This window comes from Fringilla coelebs, assembly GCF_963513975.1.
Source record: "Fringilla coelebs genome assembly, chromosome: 6".
NCBI lineage: Eukaryota > Metazoa > Chordata > Aves > Passeriformes > Fringillidae > Fringilla > Fringilla coelebs.
In genome coordinates, this window is record NC_140034.1 from 29692626 (window position 1) to 29706579 (window position 13954).

The 13954-nt window shown below is 35.9% G+C and overlaps 1 protein-coding gene across 1 annotated transcript in view; it reads right to left on the reverse strand.

The window, feature by feature from the left end:
- Positions 1-13954, reverse strand: part of DPH6 (diphthamine biosynthesis 6) — a 185072-nt gene that overhangs the window by 97597 nt on the left and 73521 nt on the right. Inside the window, exons 9-12 of the mRNA XM_084207361.1 lie at positions 12746-12899; positions 11541-11672; positions 7579-7708; positions 3153-3327 (exon numbers count right to left, since the gene is read on the reverse strand). Of these exons, the coding sequence (XP_084063487.1) occupies positions 3153-3327; positions 7579-7708; positions 11541-11672; positions 12746-12899 (591 nt within the window). The remainder of the gene's footprint in view (positions 1-3152; positions 3328-7578; positions 7709-11540; positions 11673-12745; positions 12900-13954) is intronic.

Here is a 13954-nt window from a genome sequence, read left to right on the forward strand (position 1 = left end):
ATCAAGCAGTATCCAAATTACTGTAATCCACAATCCTGCTAGGTATGGTACTGCCCAAGTTGTTGACTAAAACACTAAGAATATCATCCCAAGTATCAAACGCAAAGGAACATTATTTAGAATCAGAACTGTTGACTATCACTTTTTCCCCCCTACCCACTGGAAGATATTCTATCCTGGTATTAACAGATATGGTGTAATATAATAAACTGTTGTTGAATCACAAAAGGAAAATATGGGAAGGAAGCTACTGGGTTAAGATAGTGCAAAATAAAAATTGAGAAAAAGATGCCTGAAGGATGGTCCAAACTGGGTTCTAGCAGCTGTCAAAGGGCAAGAACTGAGGTCATGAGACATAGTCAAGTCATAGATGCATGTAATGTTGGCATATGTACAAAATATATTATGTCTTACTGTATCTTCAAACAATTCATTTGTACTTCTTACAAAGAGAAACACTGAAGTTGTTTTCATAAAATGTTAACCCCAGAAGAACATTAATTCAAAAGAAGAAGAACTTTGCTATAAATCATTTGAAAATCTTAATTTCATTCTGCCACTGTTTGGTGTCTATCAAGATGAGGTCAGGACATTCTCATAGTAAATTCCAAATCTTTACTTTTTGTCCTCATAGCACTGTTGGCAAGATCCTGAAAGATCCCTACCGAATTGAAATGATGCTCTGCTAAGTGATTTTTGAGCCTGAAGTGTGAATTCTATAGTTTGCATGAACTACCTACATCTTTCCGCTGCCAGCTCTGCTCTTACATGCCAAGGCACATCAATCCCAACTTGCAATATCCTGAATATTAGTTATAGTCTATTCTGGACTCAGCAAAACTGCCATGCAAAAATACATGCTGATTGCACAGGGTCCACAAAACTTCATACTGGACTGAAAAGACAAAAATTTATTTGTCCAATTGCTGTCGAGGAAAAGATCAACAAACGCTACATCTCTACAACATAAGGGTAATAAATATTTACTGTTTTAAGATCATTCAGCTTCTGTTCCTCAATCATAAAGGACTAATAAACATTTCATCATCATAAAATTTGCATAAATTCAAATAATTTTTGTTAACTACAATGATTAAAACCTTACTTTCGTTCCTTCCTTATTTATTCTGGAAAATATATTCCATTTCTAAAATATATTGAATTGCTTACTTCTGCTATTGAACTTAAGAGCTTAATACCTGTCCATATATAGCTTTAGGAAGTTTTAAATACTCATTTAAAGAAGATTTTAAGTTTGGAAAATTCATGTTTAAGATACAAAATCTGTATCTTCCATTAGTAAAATTTCAAATTCAAATACTTTGTTTATGCATTATACACTTCTCTATGATGTTTTCTTATGAAAAGTTTTATAAGTTATATCCTTTATGTGCTATTTTAGAAAGGAAAAATATTTAAACATTAAAAACATTTACTAAAATGGTTATTTGTTCTGGTATATTTGACATGTACTGTATCAAGCTCTGCAGAATGGAAACGTTACCACAAGTCAGAAATTCTTTGCAAGACAAAACCAGAGTATTAAATATTGTTATTCAGATGAAATGTATAGTTGGTAGTAGGAAGGCAAAATCTGGCAAAGGAAAAATAAAAATTTGGCTGCCATGTACACTACTAATTCCCCCTACAGGTGTTTGTAGACTAGAGACAGAACACAGCTGTAAAGGACAAGTGAGTGATCCTATAGAAGGGGTACACCTATTCATTACTTACTCCTTATTTTACTTACTTACTTACATTACTTACTTACTTATTTTACTCCTGTGGTAATTTTTAAAAGTAAAACTACTTATTTTACACTATAAGGGAAAATAATGTTGCTTAATTAAAATGTTCTCTGGAGGTAGAAAAAAATTAAAGCAAAACAAAAACACCAATGAGAAATTCTCCTTAATGTTTGAATTGCTGACCAGTGTTACTGGTTATATTTAAAGAGATATGAACTTTTCCTTGGGTATGCTGACTGTCCCATAGCACCAGAAAATCTGTACCTGTTTATGGACAATTGCAACATGCAATTTTTAACTGGGTTACTGAAGCAATTTTCAATTGACACACTTTTCTGAATTTATTGATGGCAGTTCCAGGATACGGAGATCAGTTGCAATGTAAGAGACGTTTCTCCAAAAAACAAAGATACAAAGCTCATTAATTTTAGTCTTTGAAGGATCATGCATAATATGATACCATTATGATCGTTAAAGTGTAAGTCCAAATGGAACAAAGTTTAATAAACCGACTTCCTGCTTTCTCAAGAAAAATGGACATAAAGAGATGATAAAAACCCACCCTCCTATAAGAACAAGATTCATACAGTAATAATCTAACAACATTTCTTCCTGAAAATAAAACAAATTCCACATGAGCTTCTGAAGTAAAATACTGTTCCTGAATTTTTCTGTAAAATGGTACAAAGAAAAAACAAAGTATAATTGCATAGCCATTATACTAGGTTTGCAGACTCAAAAATATTTCAGGCATTTTAAACAGCTGTCAGAAAGTCTTGCTTAAATCATTCTGCACAACACTGGACAATGTATAACACGAGAAGAGTATTGGTAATATAGGCATGTATTTTTTGCAACAGAAAAGGTTGAGACCGTTCACAAATTATCAGAATGGTACTAGCCAGACAGAAAGTACTATATTAGGAGAATTTTTTTTAATGCAAATTTTTGGTCCACTTTTTTATGATAATTTACTGCCTCCTTTTCATTATTCCAAATAGTAAGGCTTTAATTAAATAAACATTTTAGGATTCACTCTACCTATAAAAAAGTTTGAGCTTTAACGAGGAAACGGAAATATCCTCAGCTGTTCCTAAATTCTGTCTATATTCTAGGCAGATTATAAAAGTATGACAGGTTTTTTGTCTAATTATAATACACAACAGAAGTATGCTGTTCTTGAGATTCTCTGAAAAGAATAATTTAACCAGCTTTATTATCACAAAATGAAGAACTGATGAGAGGTAAGCTGTCTACAAGTTTTAAAAACATAAATTCAAAACACTTTTTCTTTACACATTTTATTTTGCAGTTAGAGAGAATGAAGAGAGATAAAGTGACTTTACAACTGTATTCATTTCAGTAAAGGGCATATATTTCACATGAAGTAACAAAAATTCCTACCTTGATGGACTGACTGTAAGGTCCTATGCTGGCAGGTGCCCAGTGGGAAATGCTCTGTACATGCATGACCAGCTTTTCATCATGTACTACATCATCTGTTGCCATGTCATACTTATGTGCAAGGCAGTCAATGCAAAACAGCATTCCATCAGGTAACAGTGTTTCCACACATACTCTGAAAACAAAAGATAATTTTTTTTTTTCAAACAGAAGTTTGCTTGAACCAACTTCCAACATTTATTTTCCACTTTTTTTTTTTGTCTGGACATTATCTTAGGAAATTTTGCCTGGATCATATAGCAAAAGTTAGAGTATTGCAATAACCTGCTAGCATTAACACTGTTATGTCCTCAAGGACACTGCTGGCTCACAGTTTCTTGTCCACCAGGACTCCCAGGTCCTTCTTTGCAGAGCTGCTTCCCAGCACTTCAGTCTCTAGCCTGTGGTGCAGGATCCTATATTTGACTTTGTTGAATTTCAGAAAGTTCTCTGCCCATCTCTCCAACCTGTTGAGGTCCTTCTGCAGGGCTGCACAGCTCACTGGAGTACAGGCCACTCCTCCCAGACTGGTGTCACCAGTGAACTTGCTGAAGAGGGATCTGCACCTTCATCCAAGGCATTGATGAATAAATTAAACAATACTGGGCCCAATATTGAACCTTGGGGCACACTCTTAGTGACAGGTCTCCAACTGGACCCTGTGCCACTGATTATGACCCTCTGGGATCTGCAGTTCACAATCCACCTCTCTGTCCACCCATCCAGTTTCCACCTCCTGAGTTTGCCTATGAGAGACAGTGTCAAAGTTTTCTAAAAAGCAGCAGCAGCAGCTTATAGTTCCTTTACAACCTTCTCACAAGTTATTTGTAATACTAGCATATTTTTCTGCTATACTTTAAGTTGCATGACAGATACATACATATGACAGGATTCAAAATCTACTCAAGCTTTCATTGATAAAGTTTACTTCTGTTTCCTCAAAGGAAGACTGAGTGCCTTGATGAACAGGCAGACGTGTGTTGCATGTGGCCAGTTAAAAAGCAGGGGGGTTGAGGTCTATGTGGGGAAATCAACATTTCAAAGCCTGTAAAATAATTATATTTGCAGTCCATGCATAGAAAAGTCATTTAGCTCCCAGCAGGAATCCAACAAAAAATTACTTGTTCTCTTTACATATCGTGTAACAGCCTTATGAAATTCTTCCCATCTTGCTTATTTCTTCCAAGAAAACTATTTTTCTCCTCACCTACCACATGTAAATATAGTAGTTTTTCCTCATTACCAGCATCATAAGCATGGATGAATGGATTTTCTGCTTGGGCTGGTAAATTTTCAAGACAATTTTGCAAATTTATTGCAGATCCACACCCGAGTCAGTGCTTCCAGCATACCGCCTGTGAGACCTTCCACAAGCAGCCTCTGTACATAATGCAATGATGTAACCATGCAAACTGCTGTATAATTTTTCTTCAGGACAAAATGCAACATAAACAAATATGTAACATAAACGCAGTGCTGTGGAAAGGGACCTGGGGACCATGGTCGATGTCAAATTGAACATGAGCCCAGCAGTGCCCTGGCAGCCAGGAGGACCAGCCCTGCCCTGGGGGGCATCAGGCACAGCATCACAGCCAGGCAAGGGAGGGGATTGTCCCCTCTGCTCTGAGCTGGGGCAGCCTCACCTCGAGTGCTGGGGGCACTTTTGGGTGCCACAGTAAGATATGTAGCGTTAGAGAGCATCCAAAGGAAGGCAGGAAAGATGGTGAAGGGCCTGGAGGGGAAGCCATATGAGGAGCAGCTGAGGTCACTTGGTCTGCTCAGCCTGGAGGAGATTCAGGGCAGAGCTCAGTGCAGTTACAGCTTCCTCATCAGGGGAGAGGAGGGGCAGCCACTGGTCTCTTCTCTGCAGTGAGAGTGACAGGACTGAGGGAATGGTATGAAGTTGTGTCAGGGAGGTTCAGCTTGGATATTAGTGAAAGGTTCTTCATCCAGAGGGTGGTTGGGCACTGGAGCAGGCTACCCAGGGAAGTGGTCACAGCACCAACCAGACACAGCTCAAGAAGCATTTGGAAAATGCTCTCAGGCACAGCATGTGATTCTTAACGTGTCGTCTGCAGGATCATGAGCTAGACTTTGACGATCCTTGTGTGTCCCTACCTACTCAGGATATTTTATGATGCTCTGAAAACTGTTTGCTCCATAAAAATAAAAGCAAAGAGTCATTTTCCGGCAACTTTCTAATCTTCCCACCTTTTTATTTTATTGATGGAAGGCTATGTAGCTGGCTACGCAAATGTGGAGGTCTAAAACATTCAGGCATAAGAAATGAAAGTTAAATTGTGAGAAGCTGAGTACTATAAAGAGAACCTGCAACATGTAGGAGTGGAGACTAATTTTGTGTAGTTTGCAGCTCAGATTAGATCCCTCCTCTGAAGGCACACACAGCCAACCCTCACATTTCTCTCTGATTTAATAATCCTGGCCTACAGTCAGCATCTTGAAGAAGCTTCTCTCTGCTTGTTTTGGGTCTGACACACAGGCAGTGTAGGGGAATGTGATGATTATCTTAACAATGTCTTTGAACTATTTGTCTTGCTAGACTTAAAATTCACATGCCTCTATTACACTTCATATTCTGCAATAGGAGTATAAAATATAGGATTTTTCATTAGAAAATTGCTGAACAGTTGGTTTTAAAAATATGAAGAAGACAAGAGGTATGACCACATGGTTGACCCTGCTTTTAGTGCAGGATTAGACTAGATGACCTCCAGAGGTCCCTTGCAACCTGCATTAACCTATGATTCAAGCGAAATTCCTCAAGCTACATCAGTTCTGCATTCTCAGCATATTATCTCAGAAGCATAAGAAATTACTGTAAAAATTACAAATTACTGTAAAAAGAAATAAGCCATTTTGACAAAGGCAATAAAAAATACTAACAGAAAATTAGTTTTAACACACATCTTAAAAAAAAAATAAAAATTCATGGGCTAAGTGTCTTTTATCCAATTTCCAATGGAAAACAAACCCACCACACCCAAATAACACAGAAATCACATAGCACACACCAAGACCATCAAGCAGTTTCATTATGTCAGATGTAGACTTGGATGCAACATAGAAGATTTTGTACAACGCATATTGAAAAAACTATGCTTTGTGTATCTATGAATTAAAGTGTTATCACCAGTGTAATTTCTTTTCATACTTGAATTCTTACTGAACATGTAAGTGCAGCTAAGCTATCCATCTAGTGTGATTATCTGAGGGAAACACAAGATATTAAGAACAACTAGATTGGATCTAGCCAAAGATCCATTTAATCCAGTATTTGTCTTCAACCAGAGCCAAATGCATAGAGGCAGGGGAAGAAAAGAAACAGACTTGATATAGTTTTGAAATAACTGTCAGCATCTCATGATGCAAATCCCAAGAAACTGCTCAGATAATAATTTTGTCAAATGCTTTAGTTTTTAACAAAATAAATAGAACAAAGTGAGTAACATTTGTCACAAAGACCTAGAAGGTTCCAGAACTCATCACTTTTAGGAAGACTTAATATTGGTAGTATGGCTCCAGTAATGCTTTTGACACTTTCTCCTGTAAGGCACTCACAGAGAAATTGTTGATGTATGGGCTGGATGAGCAGAGAGTGAGATAGAGTGAAAATTGGTTGAACAGCCAGGCCCAGCGGGTGGGATTAGCAGCACAAAGTCTCACAGGTGAACAACCAGGAGCCTGTACTGGGTCCACTCCTGTTCAACATCTTCATTCATAATTGGCATGATGAGGCAGTGTATCCTTGGCAAGTTTCCATCCACATGGATGTTGACAGGATGAAGAAACAGGCACATAGGAACTTGATGAAGTTTGGCAAGGAGAAGCTGCAAGTCCTACATCTGGGAGTGGAACAAACCCAAGGTCCTATATTGTGTGGGCCCACTGGCTCAAAGGCAGCATTACAGAGAAGGACTGGAGGTTCCTGATGGACCCCAACTTGAACATGAGCCAACAACGTGCCCTTGTGACAAAGAGGTTTGATGATATCATGGGTTGCATTCAGAGAAGCACTGCCAACAGGTCAAGGGGTGCAAACAGAAAAGAAAAGCAAATAAAGTCCCAGCAATACAAACAGTTGTCAGTTCAATCAAGTCAAAAAGAACTAAGACTTGCAAACCATGTATTATCCTTCTGTAAGTCCATATGGGGGGGGCATTTGTAAACCTTATGGTATATATTAAAGCAGGAATTTCTAACCCTAGTGGTTTTGACATGAGCAGCTGTGATGGTAATACTCCAAAAGGCAGCAAAAGTCTTCTTCTGTGAGACACAAACATTTGGCAAAATGCTTCACAAATATGGCAGCAATAATTCAGTCTATCACAGTGCATCATAAATATACTATAGCGTAGTCTAATCCTACCTTGCTGGTGGACACAAATCAAATTCTGTCACATAAACTGAGTTTATAACACTGAAATCTTTCATGCTCTTCACATACAGATGAACCAAAATAATATCCTTCAGTTTCAATCCCTGTGAAGTCAAATTAGCTGCAGGATAAAAAAAATAGCTGTTAAAGATAGAATATTGTAAATGTATTTAGAAAGACAGTATAGGCATCCTGGTTTTGTTCAGCAAAACCAACTGGCAATAACCTAACGGTTGTCTAAACATGACCAAAGATTTTGAAATATAATACCTTTCCCCATTCAATTGTCCTTTCTTTCCTTACATTCTTTCTCGTGTTAGTTTTCCAAATATGCAGAAGTAGACTACAAAATAAATTGTACCCACTCTGAGCAATGGTAAATTCTTGTCCCATGAAAGCACATCATGCATTCATGCATGTAGATAGGTTACAGCCTGAATTACTTGTATCCATTAGTCTGATTGTCTTGGGGGGCTTGGGGTGGGGTGTTCATTCTATGACAGCTAGTAATCTACAAAGGACTTTGAATCACAAAAATACAGAACTTGAAGGGACAATAGCCATCTTCAAGAAAAAGATCAAATATTTATATGCCATTCCAGAGGGATGCTTGTCTAAGCTGTTTTTAAAAATTCTCACTGCAATAATAATCTCTGCATAAACAAAGAATTATAAATGGCAAGCCAGACAATAGGAAACAGAAGTGGCCACAGGAGAAATGAAGGAAAGATGAGAGCAGAGGAAAGCTCAAGCAGACAGCTAAAGAAGAGATACTGAGAAGTCAAGATCATCTGAATGTGCATGCATAGAATACTCCAGACATAGTGCTCAGAGAGAATGTATTACTCTCATATAATCAATCACATAAACAGTTATGTTATCAGCTCTGCAATGTCCCTTTTGTAGCTCATGAGCAATAGAAACTAAATGAAGACAAAATCTTCTCTGAATATAGAACATATATAAGAGAGTACTCTGTGACCTAATTTAAATAACCCATGTAAAGTTGTCCTCAGTGTAATTTTGGGCATCTTGCCTTTTAATGTTACAGTGCGCACATGTATATATACTTAAATATTTGGTTTTAAGTTGGGAAGTCTTTATACCCTATACAAGGGTATAAAGATAATCTCTGAAAGTTGTCACCTTAGTGAGAAACAGTTTTTGTGTTAAATTTTTCAGTGCTTTTAAAGACAGTTCAGTATTTTGCACACTTTCATTAAGATTAATTAGGCCACACCAATACTGGATTTTGTTCTAAATGTCTCAGTTTTACTTAGTCATACTGTCAATAATAAGACAATCTGAAGAGGGGACTTCTCACTTACAGAAAAGAAAGTGTGCACAAGTGATATAAGAGGCTACATAGCAACTAAAATGTCCCAGAACTCCTATGAAATCACAGTACATGTCCAGAAATACCACCTGATAAATTAGCACACAATGGCAATTCTGTATGGAAATAGAAACATATTTGAATGCTAACTGATAGCAATCACTAGATCAATAGTAGCTGGTACATCATCAGTTAAGGAGGAAACAAGGACAATTTTTGAATTTCCATCAAGAACTTAAGTCAAGAAGAAAAGTCTGCAGTTAAAAGCTCTGCAGCATTACATGAAATACTGGAGGGGGAAAAAGCCCTCAATCAACAGATACATACCTGTGCACACACAAACACCCCCACTCTAAATATATGAGCCAACAAACTAACTCTAATTTGCGGACACAGAGAAAGCTGAAGGGAGTGATTTGGGTAAATTCATAATTCCTACCTTTATTTTAAAAGTATCTCCTAAGTAAAAATAATATCACTTTTCCTCCTGTATTAATTAGAAGAATGGTGGGAAATAACTTTTCCCCAGCTTATAATCAAAATAAAATTGTTTCCCAAAACACTTTATCTAGTAGAAAGGCATAGAGGATGAACTCTTGGGCTCTTCATAACAACTTCTGTTTTTCAGGGACAGGACCCGAAAAGGTTTCCCTGCATTCCCATTGCATCTGTCCTGGATATACAGGGAAACCTTACAAACTTCCTGTTGAATTTCAAGGCATTCATGGTTTCTTATAATTTACAGAATATGATCAGGTGAGACTCACCCTTACTTAAGCAGAACTGGCCCAAAAGTTTACATTTACTGAAGTACAACTTTTTGATTGTTTTGGTTGGTTGGTTTTTTGTTTTGTTGGGGTCTTTTTGTTTGTTTTTTATAAGGGGTTATCCAGAATCCTTAGCTGAGAGCCACAAAATACAGTATCTAAACTGTCTATAGGAAGCAGCATTTGAGAACTTCAGCCTGTTTTAATATAATAAAAATCTGACAGTTTCCTTCAGCTTATGAAACTTTGCCATAGTACAACTACACCAGAGCTGCTTTATATTATATAAAGCAAAGCAATCTTTGTCATCTTCCAATCATATCTAAAACAAAAGTTTAACATGAGAGTTTAAGAAAACAAATGTATAAACAGCAATACACTGCATTCCCTCCCATTCTTGACTTCATAGAATTCCATCCATTCTACAGAATGTTTCATAGCATCTAGTAAGAAATTTCCATTACCAAATCTTTTTGTCAGCACACATTCACTTTAGAGGTGGTTAAATCAGTTAGCCCAGCAAAAAGTTTAAAAGTACTGTGCTTATTCCATTCTCACTACGGTGAAGCTGAACTGCTGTACAGATTCAAAATATGTGTTCAGAAAAGCCTTGTACACATTTGCAGATTAAGTTCTCAGAAACAAATTGTTTTGTTTGTCATGACAGAACCATAATTCATTCCGTTTCCACACCCATTTCCAAAAGGTGAAAAACTAAAAGAAATGTGAGAACTGAAGTTTTCAGCAAAGGATCAGAAAACTACTTTTTTTCCTTACCATCACACAGGTAATGCAAGTAAGCTGCTGAAAGCAACAGGCTAATGTTGTCAGACACAACGTTTTTTGCAGATGCTAAGGCAAAATTGCATAATGTTTGTACAAGCTAACTTCCATTAAAATATAATGAGGAAAAAAAAAGATTGCAGAACCCTTTTGCTTCACTTTAAGATGATATGCAGATTTACACTAAAATCTATTGTCTTTTTTTGTAAAAGTCTGATAATCTCCACCTTGCTGATTTCCAAACAATCAAAAACTAGCTTGATGACCTTCTACCAAATATAACTTTGCTTTTGAAGAAAAGTTCTAGGGTTTCTTTACCGTCCTATATTCAATCATGAATACTCAGCTGGACATGCTAAATATGAGATGTGTTAGGACAATATCTCATGCAAATTCATAAACAAGAATATGAGTTTACCCATTTAAATACTAAAAGTTATTTCCATTTTTGTGAATGAAAAGAAGCCTGTACGAACGGACTTTACCTAAACTTTAGAATGAAAAAATACAAAACAAAAACATGAACATTTTTTGTCAGAAAGAAACATTAATATTATATGTCAGAATCTTGTAAGGAACCTGGATTTCATGATTCCCAAGACAGCAATTTTGCCTTTACATTAGGAATATAAATGAGATTTACTGCTATTGACCTAATCCTAGATGCCAAAATGTATATTTGCTTTCTAGAAAACTTAATTTAAAATTATGGAAGCTACAAACGTGCTTTAGTAAGTAGACAGCATCTATAGCACACATACATACACACACTATATATTTCAAGAATGCTATAAAGTGAGCAAGTACTGTGTAAATAGAGTTTTTACAGTGATATGAACACTACTCTGGCTTTCCTGGGCCTTCAAAGTCAGTCAAATTATGATGTGTTAAATATTAAAGCTGGTAGTCTTGATATCAAAGGTTCCAATCAAATGCAAAATGAGATGGCACACCAACAACTACAACCTAAAAAGTTATAAAACTGCATAAAAATACAAATTCTTCCTTAAGATCATATTAAAAACACAAGCAGTGACAGCAGATAATGTATTAACTTAATAAAGCACCTCTGAGAGAAGAAAATGCTTCCCGTGCTGCATCTTGAGCATTTTTATCCTTTGATGGAAGGAAGTGGGCAGTGATACCTGAAAACCACTGGTAACCACTCAGGGATTTTCCTGAATTTTGAAGTGTCTTAGCTATGGGAAATGAAGAAAAGAACTATGATTATAACAATGAAATGTTTAAGATTAACCAAGGATACATTTTAAATTGTTTAAAAAAGAACTTCAACAGAACAGAAACCGACAAACTGCAAGAACATCTTCAAAAATATTTACAAGCAGATATAAAAGTAAGGATTCCAGGAGCAAAGCTCCCAAATCCTCCTCCAACACTCCCTTCACAAAATATGCATGCAAGTAGCACATTAGCTGAGAACTTCAGTACTTTTTCTCCTCCTTTCCATTTTTGCTGATCTTTTACCATTTCTCGACCTGTCTGGTTACAGACTTGGCACAAGCTGTGACACTGAAAAGCTAAGATTTTCAAAAGTATTCAAGTGGCATAAAAACAGATTTTAAAACTTGTATGCCAAATTTTACTAGAAGTTAGGTGTTTAACCTGGTTCTGATGATCTTTGCAAATGCATAACATGTTTAGACATTTTTAAAGCCCACCAGGCACTTCTCCATATTCAAGAAATACCAAAGACCTAAATAATATTCAATACCAAAACACTGTTAACTGTGAAACTTAGTTTTCAGGAAGTTTACCCATCTATGCATGTAGTGTAACAGAAATGTTGTGGTATTTCCAGAAGGAGGAGAGGGAAGAGGGAGGGAGAGAAAGAAAAAGAAAGAAAAAGAAAGAAAAAAAGAAAGAAAAAAAGAAAGAAAGAAAGAAAGAAAGAAAGAAAGAAAGAAAGAAAGAAAGAAAGAAAGAAAGAAAGAAAGAAAGAAAGAAAGAAAGAAAGAAAGAAAGAAAGAAAGAAAGAAAGAAAGAAAGAAAGAAAGAAAGAAAGAAAGAAAGAAAGAAAGAAAGAATAATGAGTTATGCTCCTGTAAACTAATTTGAAATGTTTCATCACTATAGATCTATTGATTATTATCAGAAAAATGCATTGTAGTAGGATCTCTCTTTTCAGACTAATTACCACAGGTCGAGCACATTTTATTCAGGAGTGTCTGTATAGTAATTAAGATATTTCACCTGCATGAAACAGTCAATCTTTTTATCTCTTTTTTTTTTTTTTTAACTGTGCAAAACTCACTGAAATCCGAAGACTTATGTTTCAAACTCTTCCAGATGACTGGAATATTTTTCTGTGGTTCATACTCTTCTGATGAAGGAAAAGTATCATCATCCATACAGCTCATCTCACAAGAACAGCTACTGACCACAAAAGTACCCAAGGATTCTTCCTGCTTGAGACAAACATTATAAAATAAGCAAGTAAACACCATGCCAAGCAGTATGAAATCAGCACTTTTTTTCATTCAAATACATGTTTAAGTTACAAAAATACTATAGTTCAACAGATACATATCTTAGAAAAATTCACAAAATAATAGCATTAAGATTTCCCATTGGATTGCAGAACTGGCAAAACATAATGTACTTCCGTTGATATACCAAATGGAAGAAAAAGGCACACTTAGTAACTGAGGACAGCAAATATGAAAAATTATGAAACTCAAGAATAAAGCAGAAAGAATACTATTATGAAGAAATGGTATCCCACAATTATATAGAAAACAACTATGTTTTCAAAAAAATAGTATCAACCAAGAGAACAAAGGAACAAAAGCACAAAAGTTATAATTTTAAAATTAACATTGTAATAAATACTTGAAATAGAGCAAAAGACTAACAAGAAAGTTTTAAAACTTTTTGGAACAATGAATGAAGGCAGTCTATCTTGAAAAAAAATCTCTTTCTATTATCTCACAAAGACTATCCTTTCCATCAAGCGCTTTGATATGAGCTGAGATAACAGAAAAATGCATTTCCCAAGATCTATACATGGAAGTAATTTCTTGACAAGGAATGAAAATCCTTCCCAAATGCTTTCTCAGGACCTTTTAAAGCAAAATACACAGGCAGAGTGCTTAGTGACCAGTCTTTAACAATTCAGTCCTCATTACATTTTCAACATGCCACATAATTAGAGCATACATTTTTCTGTTTGCTTTTTAATTTTTGAGCAATCAGAACCCTTACTCTCTCCCATCTGATTTTCCAATCAAGCCTAATCTGAAGAGCACATTGACTTTTGGACCACTAGCTTTGGTAATATCACTTGTCTACCTAAAAGCAGTATGAATTATGACAGACTTTACCTAGAAACCCTAATCAAATGCCACTGAATGCTGTAATGCCAGATTCTATCAATTAAATTTCTTCCCAAAGATCTCAAATTTCATGTAGTGTCTAAACGATGCATTTTACTGCCGGTTTCTTAAATACTAAATTCACAAAA